This window comes from Pan paniscus, chromosome 20 (genome assembly GCF_029289425.2).
Source record: "Pan paniscus chromosome 20, NHGRI_mPanPan1-v2.0_pri, whole genome shotgun sequence".
Taxonomy (NCBI): Eukaryota; Metazoa; Chordata; class Mammalia; order Primates; family Hominidae; genus Pan; species Pan paniscus.
In genome coordinates, this window is record NC_073269.2 from 52,131,973 (window position 1) to 52,145,962 (window position 13,990).

Consider the following 13,990-nt stretch of genomic DNA (forward strand, 5'->3'; position numbering starts at 1 on the left):
GAGCTGAGATTTGGAGTCCATGCTCTGAACTATTATGATCATCAGGATATGGAGGAAGGAACGGAAACACATGGCTATGTGAAGGACGAGTGAGTGCAGAGGCCCTGGAGTGGGACTGTGTCTGTGCTCTTCCAGAGGGACTGAGGAGGCCCTGTGCCTGGGGCTGAATGAGAGAGGGGAAGAGTGGGAGGAGATGAGGACAGAGAGGGGTGCTGGTGGTGAGGGGTGATGGGGCTCGCAGGCCACAGTGAGGTCCTTAACTTTTACCCCAAGTGAGATGGAGCCATGGGAGGGATGTGGCCTGACTTAGGTTTTAGGAGGATTCCTCTGATGCCCATGAGGGGAGCAGACCGTGAGAAGCAACGGTGGGAGAGGTGGGGGCCCAGTGAGGTGGCGACTGCAATGGTCCAGGCAGGAGGTGACGGCGGTCTGACAGGTGGAAGCGGTGAGCGGGGAGGCAGAGGAAGGCCGGACGCTGGGGATGCTCCGAACACTCACTTTTGATCAGGCGCTGTGCTGAGTGCTTTGTGAGCTTGATCTCGTCCGTTCCTCACAACCTCCCGGTGAGGCGGGTGGAATGAGCTCCATTTTTACACAAGAGGAAACTGAGGCACAGAGGGGCACAGAGAAGTGAAGGCACCAGCCCACGGTCATCACCAGCCCAAGGACACGAACACAGCTACTGGGCTCAGATTCAAATCCAATTCTGATTCAGTCTCCTCCCATCATTGCTTAACACCCTCCACTCCTAGGGGGACCAACACGATGAAGGACAGCCTCGAAGACCTAGATGCAGTGCCAGCGGCAGCTTGTGGAGTTTTGGCCATTCTTTGTTATAGGCCAATTTTTCTTTTCCTTTTCTTTCTTTCTTTTTCTTTTTTTGTTTTTCCTGAGATACGGCCTTGCTCTATTGCCCAGGCTGGAGTGCAGTGGTGCAGTCTCGGTTCACTGCAACCTCCACCTGCCGGGTGTAAGGGGTTCCCCTGCCTCAGACTTCCGAGTAGCTGGGACTACAGGCGCCCGCCACCACACGTGGCTAATTTTTGTATTTTTCGTAGAGACGGGGTTTCGCCATGTTGGTCAGGCTGGTCTCAAACTCCTGATTTCAAGTGATCCGCCCACCTCGGTCTCCCAAAGTGCTGGGATTACAGGCGTGAGCCACCGCACCTTGCTTATTATAAACCAGTTTTCTTGACCATGTGAAAAGCATTTTGTTAATGTAGTCTCAAGGCAAGTATCTAGCCTCCCCTGCCCGTTGCCCCTACGTGCCTCCAGGATGGAAATTCTGGACACTTCTCAGTATAAGAAGACCCTTTGCGGCCGGGCGTGGTAGCTCACGCCTGTAATCCCAGCACTGTGGGAGGCGGAGGCGGAGGCGGGCAGATCACGAGGTCAAGAGACGGATACCATCCTGGCCAACATAGTGAAACCCCGTCTCTACTAAAAGTACAAAAATTCGCCGGGTGTGGTGGCGCGTGCCTGTAGTCCCAGCTACTCGGGAGGCTGAGGCAGGAGAATCGCTTGAACCCAGGAGGCAGAACTTGCAGTGAGCCGAGATCGTGCCACTGCACTCCACTCCAGCCTGGCGACCCTTTGTGACTTGGCCCCACCCACCTTTCCAGCTTCACTTCCTCATCTTCTTCCGTGGGCCTCAGGCTCAGTGCACATTTTGTTCCTTAAACGTGCCCTGCTCCTTCCCACCTTAGGGCTTTTGTGCATGCTCTTTGCCTGGCAGCTTCTCTTCCTCTCAGTCAGTTTCTTTTTTTTTTTCTTTTGAGACAGAGTCTCTCTCTGTCGCCCAGGCTGGAGTGCAGTGGCGCGATCTCGGCTCACTGCAGGCTCCGCCTCTTCGATTCACGCCATTCTCCTGCCTCAGCCTCCCGAGTAGCTGGGACTACAGGTGCCCACCACCACGCCCAGCTAATTTTTGTATTTTTAGTAGAGACGGGGTTTCACCATTTTGGCCAGGATGGTCTCGGTCTCCTGGCCTCGTGATCTGCCCTCCTCGGCCTCCCAAAGTGCTGGGATTCCAGGCGTGAGCCACCGCGCCCGGCCCCCCTCAGTCAATATCTTTTGTCCTTTAGGTTCTCACTCAAATGTTGTTTCTTCTTGGAAGCTTTCCTTGAACCCCAAAGATAGGATGAATCCCCCTGTTTCATGCCTTCAGAGTAACTGATCACAGAGGTCCACTGTGGATCACATCCATAGAGCTCACCCATGTCCTAGGGACTTGAACAGTGTCCCCAAAACTTGAACAGCACATACTAGGTTTGCAATAAGCACTGGGAAAAGAAAGGGAGGAGTCAGGCCATCCTGCTTCCAAATTTTAAGGTCTTAAACCATCCCCCAATGGTTTTTCAACTTTTTCTTTTAAGCAAAGGAAGCCTATTTTCTTTTTTTCTCTTTCTTTCTCTCTTTCTTTCTCTTTCTTTCTTTCTTTCTTTCTTTCTTTCTTTCTTTCTTTCTTTCTTTCTTTCTTTCTTTCTTTCTTTTTTTTTTTTTGAGACAATCTCGCTCTTGTCACCCAGGCTGCAGTGCAATGGCGCGATCTCGGCTCACTGCAACCTCCGCCTCCAGGGTTCAAGCGATTCTTCTGCCTCAGCCTGCGGAGTAGCTGGGATTACAGGTGCCCACAACCATGCCCGGCTAATTTGTGTGTGTGTGTGTGTGTGTGTGTGTGTGTGTATTTTTAGTAGAGATGGGGTTTCACCATGTTAGCCAGGCTAACATGTGCTGAGATTACAGGGGTGAGCCACAGAGCCCAGCCAGGAAGCCTATTTTCAATGTCTCATGTAAAACCTCAACATATAGAACAGATAAAAGAGAAACTGCTCTAACACTCTCTGATCTCTCTCTCTCTCTCTCTCTCTCTCTTTCTCTTTCTCTGTTGCCCAGGCTGGAATACAGTGGTGCCATCACAGCTCACTGCTGCCTCGACCTCCTGGGCTCAAGTGATCCTCCTCCCTCAGCCTCCCAAGTAGCTGGGACTACAGGCACATGCCACCACTCCTAGGTAATTTTAAATTTTTTTGTAGAGATGGAGTTTTGCCATGTTGCTCAGGCTGGTCTCGAACTCCTGAGCTCAAGGGATCCAACTGCCTGGGCCTCCAAAAGTGTTGGGATTACAGGCGTGAGTCACCATGCCTGGCCTCTGCCTGGCCTCTTAAGATGAAAGTTCTGTGTTCCCTTATGTGTGTAAGATGGGGGTGTGGTAAGAGGGGCTAGATGTGGCTTTGCAGGCATGGGGAAGGGTCCAGAATTAAGGAGTTTCCTGACACCAAGGCAATCCTCTTAAACTTGCTTAATCAGACCATTAAGCCTATTAGGTAATTAACCCCTCTCTGGTGCCTTCCTACCAATCATCCTGACCCCTACTGAATTCATTCTCTTCCATGGACTCACGGATATGTCCTCTTCCCCACCCTCACCCTAAACTTGTCATAGATATGGGGTCCTTTATCTCCGGAAGGCTCAGAAAGATGGGGAGGGAATTCTCACTAATCCCTAGGACTCCATCCTCTCTCTGCTTCTTCAATTTCACTCCCCATCTTCTCTCCCAGCCAGAGCATCTTCCCTGCTTCCCTCTGAGGGTGGAAGGTATTCATCTTCTCTGAAGAAAACTGGGGTCACCCTCTTCCCCATCTTCTGCCCCCTCTCTCTTGTACTTCTTTAAACTGTCCCTGAGAATTTTTGTATGAAACAGCAGAAGCAACTCTAGACTAAGAGTGACGTTTGTGGTCAAGCGCAGTGGCTCACGCCTGTAATCCTAGTGTTTTGGGAGGCCAAGGCAGGTGGATCACTTAAGGTCATGAGTTCGAGACCAGCCTGGCCAACATGGTGAAACTCCCGTCTCCACTAAAACTACAAAAATTAGTCAGGCCTAGTGGCACATTCCTGTACTCCCAGCTACTCGGGAGGCTGGGGCAGGAGAGTCATTTGAACCCAGGAGGCAGAGGTTGCAGTGAGCCGAGATCGCGTCACTGCACTCCAGCCTGGGTGACAGAGTGAGACTGTGTCTCCAAAAAAAAAAAAAAAAAAGTGCATTTTGCCACCGATGGGCTCTATGCCCTTGGGCAAGTCTCCTCACCTCTTTGGGCCTCAGCTTGCCTCATCTATACAATGGGAATCATGATAGTGCTACTTCATGGGGTTACTGTGATTAATGAAATGAGGAAATGTAAGGAAAGGTACTTCGGATGGTCCCAGGCACATAGAAGATTTGAGAAATGTTAGATATCATCATTATCAGTATTGCCTACACCATGAACACAAGTTCAGTGCTTATCACAGCATCAGACACAGAGCAAGCACCCTATACGTGGGGTTTGGGGGTTGGGTTGAGAGGTAGGAGAAGGAGGGGTGATCCTACTTTGTTGATCACCCATTTCCCTAGGGGGCTGTCCCAAACTTTTCCCTCCTTCTTGGAGGAGGAATGTCCTCTCACTGATACAAGCCAGACCTTGTCTCCATTCTCTGCACTCAGCCTCTCTCTAATTCCTGTCTTTCTCATGCCACCTTCTAGAATTTTGCCCCTTTTATGTCCTTCTGTACTGGAATTGTTCTTTCTTCTCTTTTTCTCTCCTTCTTCCTTCCCTTCCTCCAGCAAATCCTTCCTGAGCACCCATGACCTTCCAGTCCTTGGTTCAGGTGCTGGGGATGCAGCAGGGAACAGACAAGGTCCCTTTCCTTTAAATTCCTTTTAAATTTTAAGTGCAGTTATTTACTTATTTATTTATTGTATTTTTAGTAGAGAGGGGGTTTCACCATGTTGCCCAGGCTGGTCTTGAACTCCTGGGCTCAAGGGATCTGCTCACCTTAGCCTTCCAAAGTTCTGGGATTACAGGCATGAGCCACCGCGCCTGGCCTAAATGCATCCATTTAAAGAAGAAATTAGGCCGGGTGTGGTGGCTCACACCTGTAATTCTAGCACTTTGGGAGGCCAAAGCAGATGGATCGCCTGAGGTCAGAAGTTCAAGACCAGCCTGACCAACATGGTAAAACCCCGTCTCTACTAAATACAAAAAATTAGCCAGACGTGGAGGCACATGCCTGTAATCCCAGCTACTTGGGAGGCTGAAGCAGAAGAATTGCTTGAACCCGGGAGGCGGAGGTTGCAGTGAGCTGAGATCGTGCCACTGCACTCCAGCCTGGGCAACAAGAGCGAAACTCCGTCTCAAATAAAAAAAAATTAAGAAGAAATTTAAAAATCGTTGCTAACAATTGGAGCTTGAAGGGCTGGTTGTTTTTGTTCTCCCTAACATACATTAATATAAACATACAATGTTCAAAAATGAAAAAAAAGTTTGTCCATGGACCACCTTAAATCATCTTGTGGATGGCTTGATGGTCCCTGTATCAGACTAGTGCAAATCTGACGCCTGGAGCCCCCTCTTCAAGTGAGTCTCCTATGAACAGTGATTGGCTAAGACCTCCCACCTGTAGAGACTCAGCACTTGAATTCCCAGGAGTCCCCGTTGTGAGCATCAGTCTGTGCTGGTCCTTCCCAGAATTTTATGCACATCTTTTCTGTTTGGGGATGTTTCCCACCATGTGAGTCCTACCTCCCCAGAAAGAAACCAGGTCTCTACTGAACAGCCTTCCTCACAGCAAGGGCAGACACGTGACCTCAGCTGAACTCGGAGCCCTCAGCCATTACGCACGCCCACCCTGTTTGAACAACCAAGGCACTGCTTGTGAGAAAGTTCTCCCTTGTAGTGAGGCAGAATCTACATGCCAGAACTCCGCACCCACCCATTCCCATCCCACTCTTCACTCTTCCCTTGAGTCCAGGCAGCTCCCTCTACCCGATGTCAGAGTCTGAAGAACTGAAGATAGCAAGTTCAGGTCTCCTGACTAATTTCCTGCTGCAATTTCAAACATTTCCACCTTGGAAAGGTGCCGTCTTTCCCCTTCTAGTCACTGAGTCTCTGCTGTTGCTCCTTTTGTATCCACCCCCTCAGGGATGCTTCTGACGGCTTTCAAAAATCCCAGCACTTTGGGAGGCCGAGGTGGGCAGGTCACCTGAGGTTAGGAGTTTGAGACCAGCCTGGCCGACAAGGTGAAACCCTGTCTCTACTGAAAATACAAAAGTTAGCCGGGCATGGTTGTGGCACGCCTTTAATCTCAGCTACTTGGGAGGCTGAGGCAGGAGAATCACTTGAACCTGGGAGGCGGAGGTTGCAATGAGCCGAGATTGCGCCACTGCACTCCAGCCGGGGTCACACAGCAGGGCTCCATCTCAAAAAAGAAAAAAAAGATCAGCCAATACTCCCTTCCCCCTTCCATAAATAACAATTGCCTACCCAAGAGATTTGGGGTGTTGTAGTAAGAGTGGCCTATTTTAGTGTCAAAGAGTTCACCCTCTAAGGTGGCTTTGATCTTGGGGGTCATGAATGACAAAGGTAAAGCTGAAGGGGTGTGGGTTGTTGAGGTGTTGTTTTTGGTGTTAGTGTGTCCAGATGCAACATCAATGTTGGGTGTTGTCCTCATGGCACCTCATTGTTTTGTTTGGGGTCTGGGGAAGGGAGAGCTGGCATGTTCTATGAGGGTACGAGGAGGCTGGGGTTTGACATCGGTATTGCCATCGGGAGCCTGTGGGGATGCTGCTGGCAGAGAGGGTGTGGGGTGGGAGCAGTACTGCCGAGGAGGGGTGGGACTTCAGGCATGTGATGTGTTTCTGTGAATGGCGGTGTTGCCTATTTGGTGTGAAATGCAATACAACTAGAGTGTGCTTATGTAGGGATGAGATGCTGAAAGGTGTGATGCTGCCTTGAGTTGTGACGGTCTCTAAGTGAAAGAAAGGCAGATGGGCCACGGTTTTCTTGGAGTGAATCACCATTGGATGGTGGATGGTGAAAAGGGAAAATGACATACACTTATATAATAATAATGATGATGATGATGATGATAGCGACTGTTTACTGAGCACTTACCATCTACCAGCCTTACGCTATGTGCTTCACATACGCAATCTCATCTAATGCACAAAACCCAGAGAGGTAGATCTTCCTGCCTCCATGTTTCAGACAAGCAGGCTGAGGCTCAGAGTAGTGAAATAACTCGCCTGAGGATTCCACACCAAGCACATGACGGTGGCAAGATATGAATCCTGAAAGAGCTCATTCTAGGAGGGGCTCTTAACCTGGTGATGTTGACTTCGTGATAAAGAATGTGGCCGGGCGTGCTGGCTCACGCCTGTAATCCCAGCACTTTAGGAGGCCTAGGTGAGTAGATCACCTGAGGTCAGGGGTTCGAGATCAGGCTGGTCAACATGATGAAACCCCATCTCTACTAAAAATACAGAAGTTAGCCAGGCGTGGTGGCACATGCCTGTAATCCCAGCTACTCGGGAGGCTGAGGTACGAGAATTGCTTGAACTCAGGAGGTGGAGGTTGCAGTGAGCTGAGATGGCACCACTGCACTCCAGCCTGGGCGATACAGCAAGACTCTGTCTCAGAAAAACAGAACAAAACAAAACAAAATAAACAACAACAACAAAAAACAAAGAATGAGGGATGTGGCTGGGAATGGTGGCTCACACCTGTAATCCCAGCACCTTGAGAGGATGAAGTGGGTGGATCACCTGAGATCAAGAATTTGAGACCAGCCTGGGCAACATAGCAAGACCCTGTCTCTACAAAAAAATTCAAAGAATTCGTCAGGCTTGGTGGTGCACACCTGTAGTTCCAGCTACTGGGGAAACTGAGATGGGAGCATCACCTGATCCTGAGAGGTCAAGGTTGCAGTGAGCCATGACTGCACCACTACACTCCAAGCCTGGGTGACAGAGTGAGACCCTGTCTCAGAAAAAAAAAAAAAAAAAAAAAAAAAAAAAAAAAGAGGGATGTTAGGAGCAAGATCTGGCTGGTGTAAGCTATGTTGAGGGTGTGAGATATGTATGTATGTCTGTATATGGGTTTTTATTTTGGGGTGGTTGACAGAGGTGGGAATATAGTCAGGAGTACAGGGGTCATTATTGTTGCAGCTTAAGAGTTACGATCTGTATCAAGGGGGCCACTGTTTGTTATCGTCCTGCCAGACTGGGGTCATTTATTTCCGCAAAGAGTCCCTGACTAGAGTTTCCGTCCAACCTCTTCACCCAAGTCTTCCTGCCCTTAGTGCCTTGTTTTCCTCCCAGCGGCATCTGCCAGCCACTCACAGTGCCCAGAAGCAAGTGTGAACTGCCACCATCTCCTCCACTTCTCCCATCTGCTCCCAGAAGCGGGCAGGAGGGGGGCAAGAATCTCATCTGTCCAGTAGGCCACTGCTTGCTGGGACACCCAGGAAAAGCCCTCTGAGCCTCAGTTTCCCCATCTAAAAATAGGGTCCATTCTAGTGTCTCCCCACACAATGGAGCCAGCCGCCTAAGTTCACATCATGGTTCTGCTGCTTATCAGCTGAGTGACGTTGGGCAAGTGACTTAACCTCTCTGTGCCTCAGTTTTTCATCTGTAACATGGGTTAACATGATAGAATTGTTGTAAGGATTAAGGAATTGATCCATGTCAAGCACTTCCCATGATAGTTCCTGGCATACTGCAGTATCGTAAGTCTAGCCATTATTATAACTGATTATTATTATTCCATCATAGCGTGTTGGGAGAATGATATGAAATTGCACGTAAGACATTAAACAATAATATAGGTAGCTATTGTTAGTATTATCCTTGTGTTTTTTGTTTTTGTTTTTTTTTGAGATGGCGTTTCGCTCTGTTGCCCAGGCTGGAGTGTGGTGGTGCGATCTCGGCTCACTAAAACCTCCACCTCCTGGATTCAAGCGATTCTCCTGCCTCAACATCCTGAGTAGCTCGGACTATAGGCGCCCACCACCATGCCCCGATAATTTGTGTATTTTTAGTAGAGATGGGGTCTCACCATGTTGGCCAAGCTGTTCTTGAACTCCTGACCTCAAATGATCCACCCGCCTCAGCCTATCAAAGTGCTGGGATTACAGGCATGAGCTACTGTGCCCAGCCCCTTATGGTCATTTTTATGTGCCCACATGGCAGATGAGGACACTGAGGCTCAGAAAAGGGGATGGGTTGGCCCAGCATCCCCCAGCTATGAATGTATATTATTGAAAGAAGCCCTCAATTTTGGGATCAAAGTCCTGGACCCTTGCCCAGCCCTGCCCCTGAGTGTGTTCCTGTCAATGGAGGCCTGTCCCTCTGCATCTCCCAGCCTCAGTTTCCCCATGAGTAAACAGAAGCGGGGTGGGAGACAGTCTGGAGGAGATGGTCCCTAAAGGCTCATCCTAGTTTCCCCGCTGTGGAGGGAGGCAGGATAGCACAGAGGTTACGTCCAGGAGCTCTGGAACCAGGCAGCCTAGGGTTGGGTAAATTCTAGCTCCATCACTTAGAAACCGTGTGACCTTGGGCAAGCGGTTTCATTTTGCTGAGCCTCAGTTTTCCTCATCTGTAAAAAGATGCTCAAATCATGTCTCCCAGGGGTTGTACTGAGATATTAACCCATATCTCAGAGTAGTAGGTGCCAAGTAGGCAGATGTGACTGTCATTAGCAGCAGTGGCATCAGTGTTAAGTTGTGCTGAGAAGTGATCAGATTCTAAGCATCTCAGTCCCTGTAGAGAAAGGTGGGAACCCCCTACCCTCTGGAGGACGGTGGTGGAGGGCTAGACAGTCTGGCTGGGCTCAGGGACCTCCTGGGTCCCTGACCTCTCCAGGACTGGGAACAGCAGTGGGGCAGGAAGGAGGGAAGGAAGTCGGGGACATATTCATGTGTGTGCTGGGGGTGGGGGAGCAGGAAGAAGGACAGGAAACTCCCTCCCATCCCCTCCCCCAACTTCCCTTTCCTCCAATTTCTGCTGGACACCCTCACAGGCATCCAGGGGGTCCCTGATTCCTGTCCCACCTGGATGGAGGTGGGGGAGGGCTAGGATGGGAGGAAGAAAGTCGGCTTGTATTCATCTGTAGGGAGGAGGTAGGAGGCCCCCACCCCACCCACTGCCAGGCCTGGCGGAGAGGAAAGGGTGCACTCTGCCTGAAGCCATCCCTCTCCCATCCGGAGCAAAAGGCCAGAGGAAGTGGAGATTTTGGCAAGGTGACCGCGGGGAGGGGCTTGTCCGCTGCGGGGTCTCCCTCCTACCAGGGAGCTAGAGGACAGGGCTCTGAGGACCCCAAAAAACCCCACCTCTTCCCTGAGCCCCCCACGGCAGGGCATGCACCTAGAGTTCCCAGCTGGGCTTTTCTTCTCTGGTACACACACCTCCTTGGGTCACACACCCAGGGAGAGCCCCTCTCTTCCCTCACACTGCCTTCCGTGGTGTCAAACATTCGGCAATCTCCAATACACACGGACACACACACAGCCTCCCTTGTCAAACACATGCAGAATCATCCCCATATCTCTGGTGTCACACACTCAGCCATTTCACACACACACCTCTCCTTGTTACACCCATACACACAGCTGGGTGTCATATGCACACGTGCCCTGTCACATGGGGACCCATCCTTCCTTCTCCTTTTTACACACCCTCGTGCGTTTCACCCACAAGCCCCAGCCTCTCCCTCGTCATACACCCACCTTCCCTGTTGCACACACCCCCTCTGATGTCACTGTTGCACACCTCCATGTGTCACACCCAGCCACAGCCTCTCTGGAGTCACACCCACACCCTTTTCTTGTCACATCCCCTCACCAGCTTCTCTGAGTCCCACCCCACCTCAGCCACGCCTGTGTCACACACACTGGACCCCTTTCCTCTGATCTACACGGCCTCTTCTGGCTGACACCCAGAGCCAGCCCATTCGGTGTCCCCCACACACCCCCTTGCATGTCACACACACCCTCTCATGTGTCACCCTCTGCCACAGCCCCCTTGGGGGTGACAAACACACACCTTTCCTTGTCACACGTACCCGCTGGAGGGTCTCAAACATGGAGCCCAGCCCCTGTCCCCTGTCTTTCTCATACACCCCCTCTATGCTGTCATATTCCTGATCCCTAATGTCACACATCCAGGCCGTAGAGGGCACACATACACACACACGCACACACATACACACCTGTCCTAGCCTCACATTCTCCCACCTAGCTTTACACACCCACCATTTCCTCCATTTCACCCCACACACCTACCCAGCCTGTCCCCACGCACGATCCGGCCAGGGCCACACAAGCCTCCATCTGGGACAACCCTTGTTCAGGACATCCCCAGGGAGGGAGGCTGGGAAGCTCCCGGTCCACAGGCCTCTACTCCTTCCCCTCCCCCAGCCAGGACACGCGAGCTCGGGGAACACCCCTGCTCCGAAAGGGTCACATCACACACCCCTCAAGGACACACAGACACCTGCCCTGAGGCTCCCACGCCCCCCATCTTCTGCGCCCCCCAAGGACACTTATCACCCCCTCCCCCCCACCCCTCTCCTCGCAGACAAAGCTCCCAGCCCCGGGCCTCAGCGAGAGGAGGAGGGGGTCCAGCCCCCTCCTCAACTCCCCGCTCTGTCCCCCCCTCGGGGAGGGGTGTCTCTCCCCTCCCCAGAGCCCTTGCACCTGCCACGGGAGGGGGGGAAAGGATGGAGAAAGGCGAGGCCCCCTGCCCGCTCCCCCGCCCCGAGCCGCAGCCCTTTCTCACCTCCCGTGTTGCTGCGCTTGGTGCAGACCACCTCGGGGGGCGTTTCGAGGGGCCTCTTGCGGGAATCCGGGGCCTCGGGCTCCATGGGGGGGGCCTGGGGCGGCGGCTGCTGCTGCTGCGGCGGCTGCGGCGGCGGCGGCGGCGGCTGCTGTGGCGGCGGCGACGGCTGCTGGGGAGGCTGGGGTTGCGGCGGCGGCGGCGGCGGGGGCGGCGGCGGCTGCGGGGCCGCGGAGGCCGTGAAGAGGCCGTGCACCGCGCCGGCGGCCATCATCCTCATGGTGGGGGGGGGCGGGGGGCGGGGGGCGGGGGAGGGGGAGGGGAGGGGACGTGGGAGGGGGAGGGGGCCGGTGGAGGGGTGGGGGAGGGGGAGCCCCGGAGAGGGAAGGCGGGGGTAGGGGGAAGCCGGTTCTCGGGGGGCTGACAGAGCCTGGAGAGCGGCCGTGAGCAGGATGGCAGGGCCGAGGGGGGTCTCCGATAGGGCCGGGAAAGAACTGAGAGGTGGGGTCTCTCCTGGGACCACAGAGGCTGGGGACTGGACGCGCCACTGGGGGGACGGGACTCCCCGCTTCTTCTTGGCTCCCTGGGGCAAGAGGGCCGAGCCCCCCAGACCCTGCTCGGGGTGGGGGGCCGGAGGAGCGTGGCCGGAGTGGGAGGCGGAGGCGGCCGCTAGTGGGGGCCCGGGGGGCGGCGGGCGCGGGCGGCGGCGGCGACGGGGCTGGCGGTGGCTGCTGGCCCGAGCATCTTCTTCCCGGAGGCTCCCACAGCGCCTGGCCCCTCCCACCCAACGAGGTCACGCCCATGCCGGGTAGGGCCACGCCCTTCGGCGCCCCCATTGGTCCAGCCTTGAAGCCTGGACCACGTCCCTCTGGGTTGGCCACGCCCCTCCCGGCGGCAGAGAGCTGGACCCGACTCCCCCAGGCTGCTGGGAGGACCCCGGGCTCCTCCAAGCCGTCCCCACTCCTCACCTTGAATAAACGTTTATTGAGCACTTACTGTGTGCCAGGTCCGGTTCCAAGCAAGCACGTCACAGACGTTATCGCATTTACTCCCCAGAGCGACCAGCTCTGTGAGTTACACTTATTATCCCTATTTTACAGATGAGGAAACAGCCTTAGGAGCTTACTTTGACTTCACTTGGTCAAGACAAGAAATTTCGACTAGGCGCGGTGGTTCATGCCTGTCATCCCAGCACTTTGGGAGGCCGAGGCGGAAGAATCACTTGAGCCCAGGAGTTTGAGACGAGCTGGGCAACAATATTGTGAGACCCAATCTCTACAAAAAAAAATTTTTTTTTTAATTAGCCAGGCGTGGTAGCACATGCTTGTAGCCCCAGGTACTCTGGAGTCTGAGGTGGGAGGATCTCTTGAGCACAGGAGTTTGAGGCTGCAGTCAGCCATGATCAAGCAACTAGATTCGAGCCTGGGAGACAGAGCAAAACCTTGTCTCAAAAAAAAAAAAAAAAAGAAAGAAAGAAAAAAAGAAAGAAAGAAAGAGAAAGAAATTTCACTTCACTCTTTTTCAATCCTTTCAGCTGGGAAATTTCCCTTCAAATCTTTCATCCATCCTTTGAAGAATCAACACCGTGATGCTGAAAGGGCTCAGAGGATTGAATTCACTGAGCTGGAGTTGCAGCCTGCAGCACCCGCCCTGGGGCACAACTGGCTCTCCATTCAAACAACAGTACTCAGGGCCTACCTACTAAGTGCCAGGCACTGTCCCTGATGCTGCGATACAATAGAGAACAAAACAGCCTTGGCCCTTGTACAGTATTACTACTCATGTCATTAAGAAAAATTTGTTTTCAGATGACAAAGTGGAGGCCTGGGAACATTGAGGGTGGCTTCTTCAAGGGCACACAGCTTGAGAGAGAGAAACCGGGATGAGAACGCAGGACAAGTCCAATTTCAGAGCCCAAAGTCATTGGAACTAGGGTGCCTTTCTTTGGAATGGATCATTGCTATTATTCTGTGTTCCTTGATGCAAGAATTTCCTTCTCCCTGGGTTCTTAACCTCCAGGGAATCTTTCCTTCCTGGGTTGGTCAGAGGCAAGATTAGGCTCAGAAGGGGTCTGGATGCAGGTAATTGTGGCCACTGCGTGATCTGCGGCAGGGGGATTGGCTCCAACCCGCCCCCTGCTCCTCCCTTGCCATGCTCTCAGGTGTCCCCAGGATGGGGGAGGGTAGCAGATGGCCTGGGGTGGATGGGGTGGCTACCCATCTGTCCCCTCCCCCCCATTGTCCCCAGAGCCAAGGGGGATGGGAGGGGGCTGTGGTCCACTGCAGTCTGGATCCTCCCCCTCCATCTTCCTGGAGGGAGCTGAGGAGCTGGTTGCCATGGAGATGGGGAAGAGGCAAGAGGGATATAGGGAGATACGGGGGTCAGGCTGAGTACCACACC

At 53.1% G+C, this 13,990-nt stretch overlaps 1 protein-coding gene across 2 annotated transcripts in view; it reads right to left on the reverse strand.

The window, feature by feature from the left end:
* Positions 1-12,374, reverse strand: part of NOVA2 (NOVA alternative splicing regulator 2) — a 34,878-nt gene extending 22,504 nt beyond the window's left edge. Inside the window, exon 1 of one of the 2 annotated variants that reach the window (XM_034946242.4) lies at positions 11,594-12,374. In XM_034946242.4, the coding sequence (XP_034802133.2) occupies positions 11,594-11,870 (277 nt within the window). In that variant the 5' untranslated portion in view covers positions 11,871-12,374. Of the gene's footprint in view, positions 1-498; positions 4,866-11,593 lie in introns of those variants that run through there. The other variant, XM_034946243.3, reaches the window with a different exon arrangement.
* Positions 12,375-13,990: the final 1,616 nt, after the last annotated feature.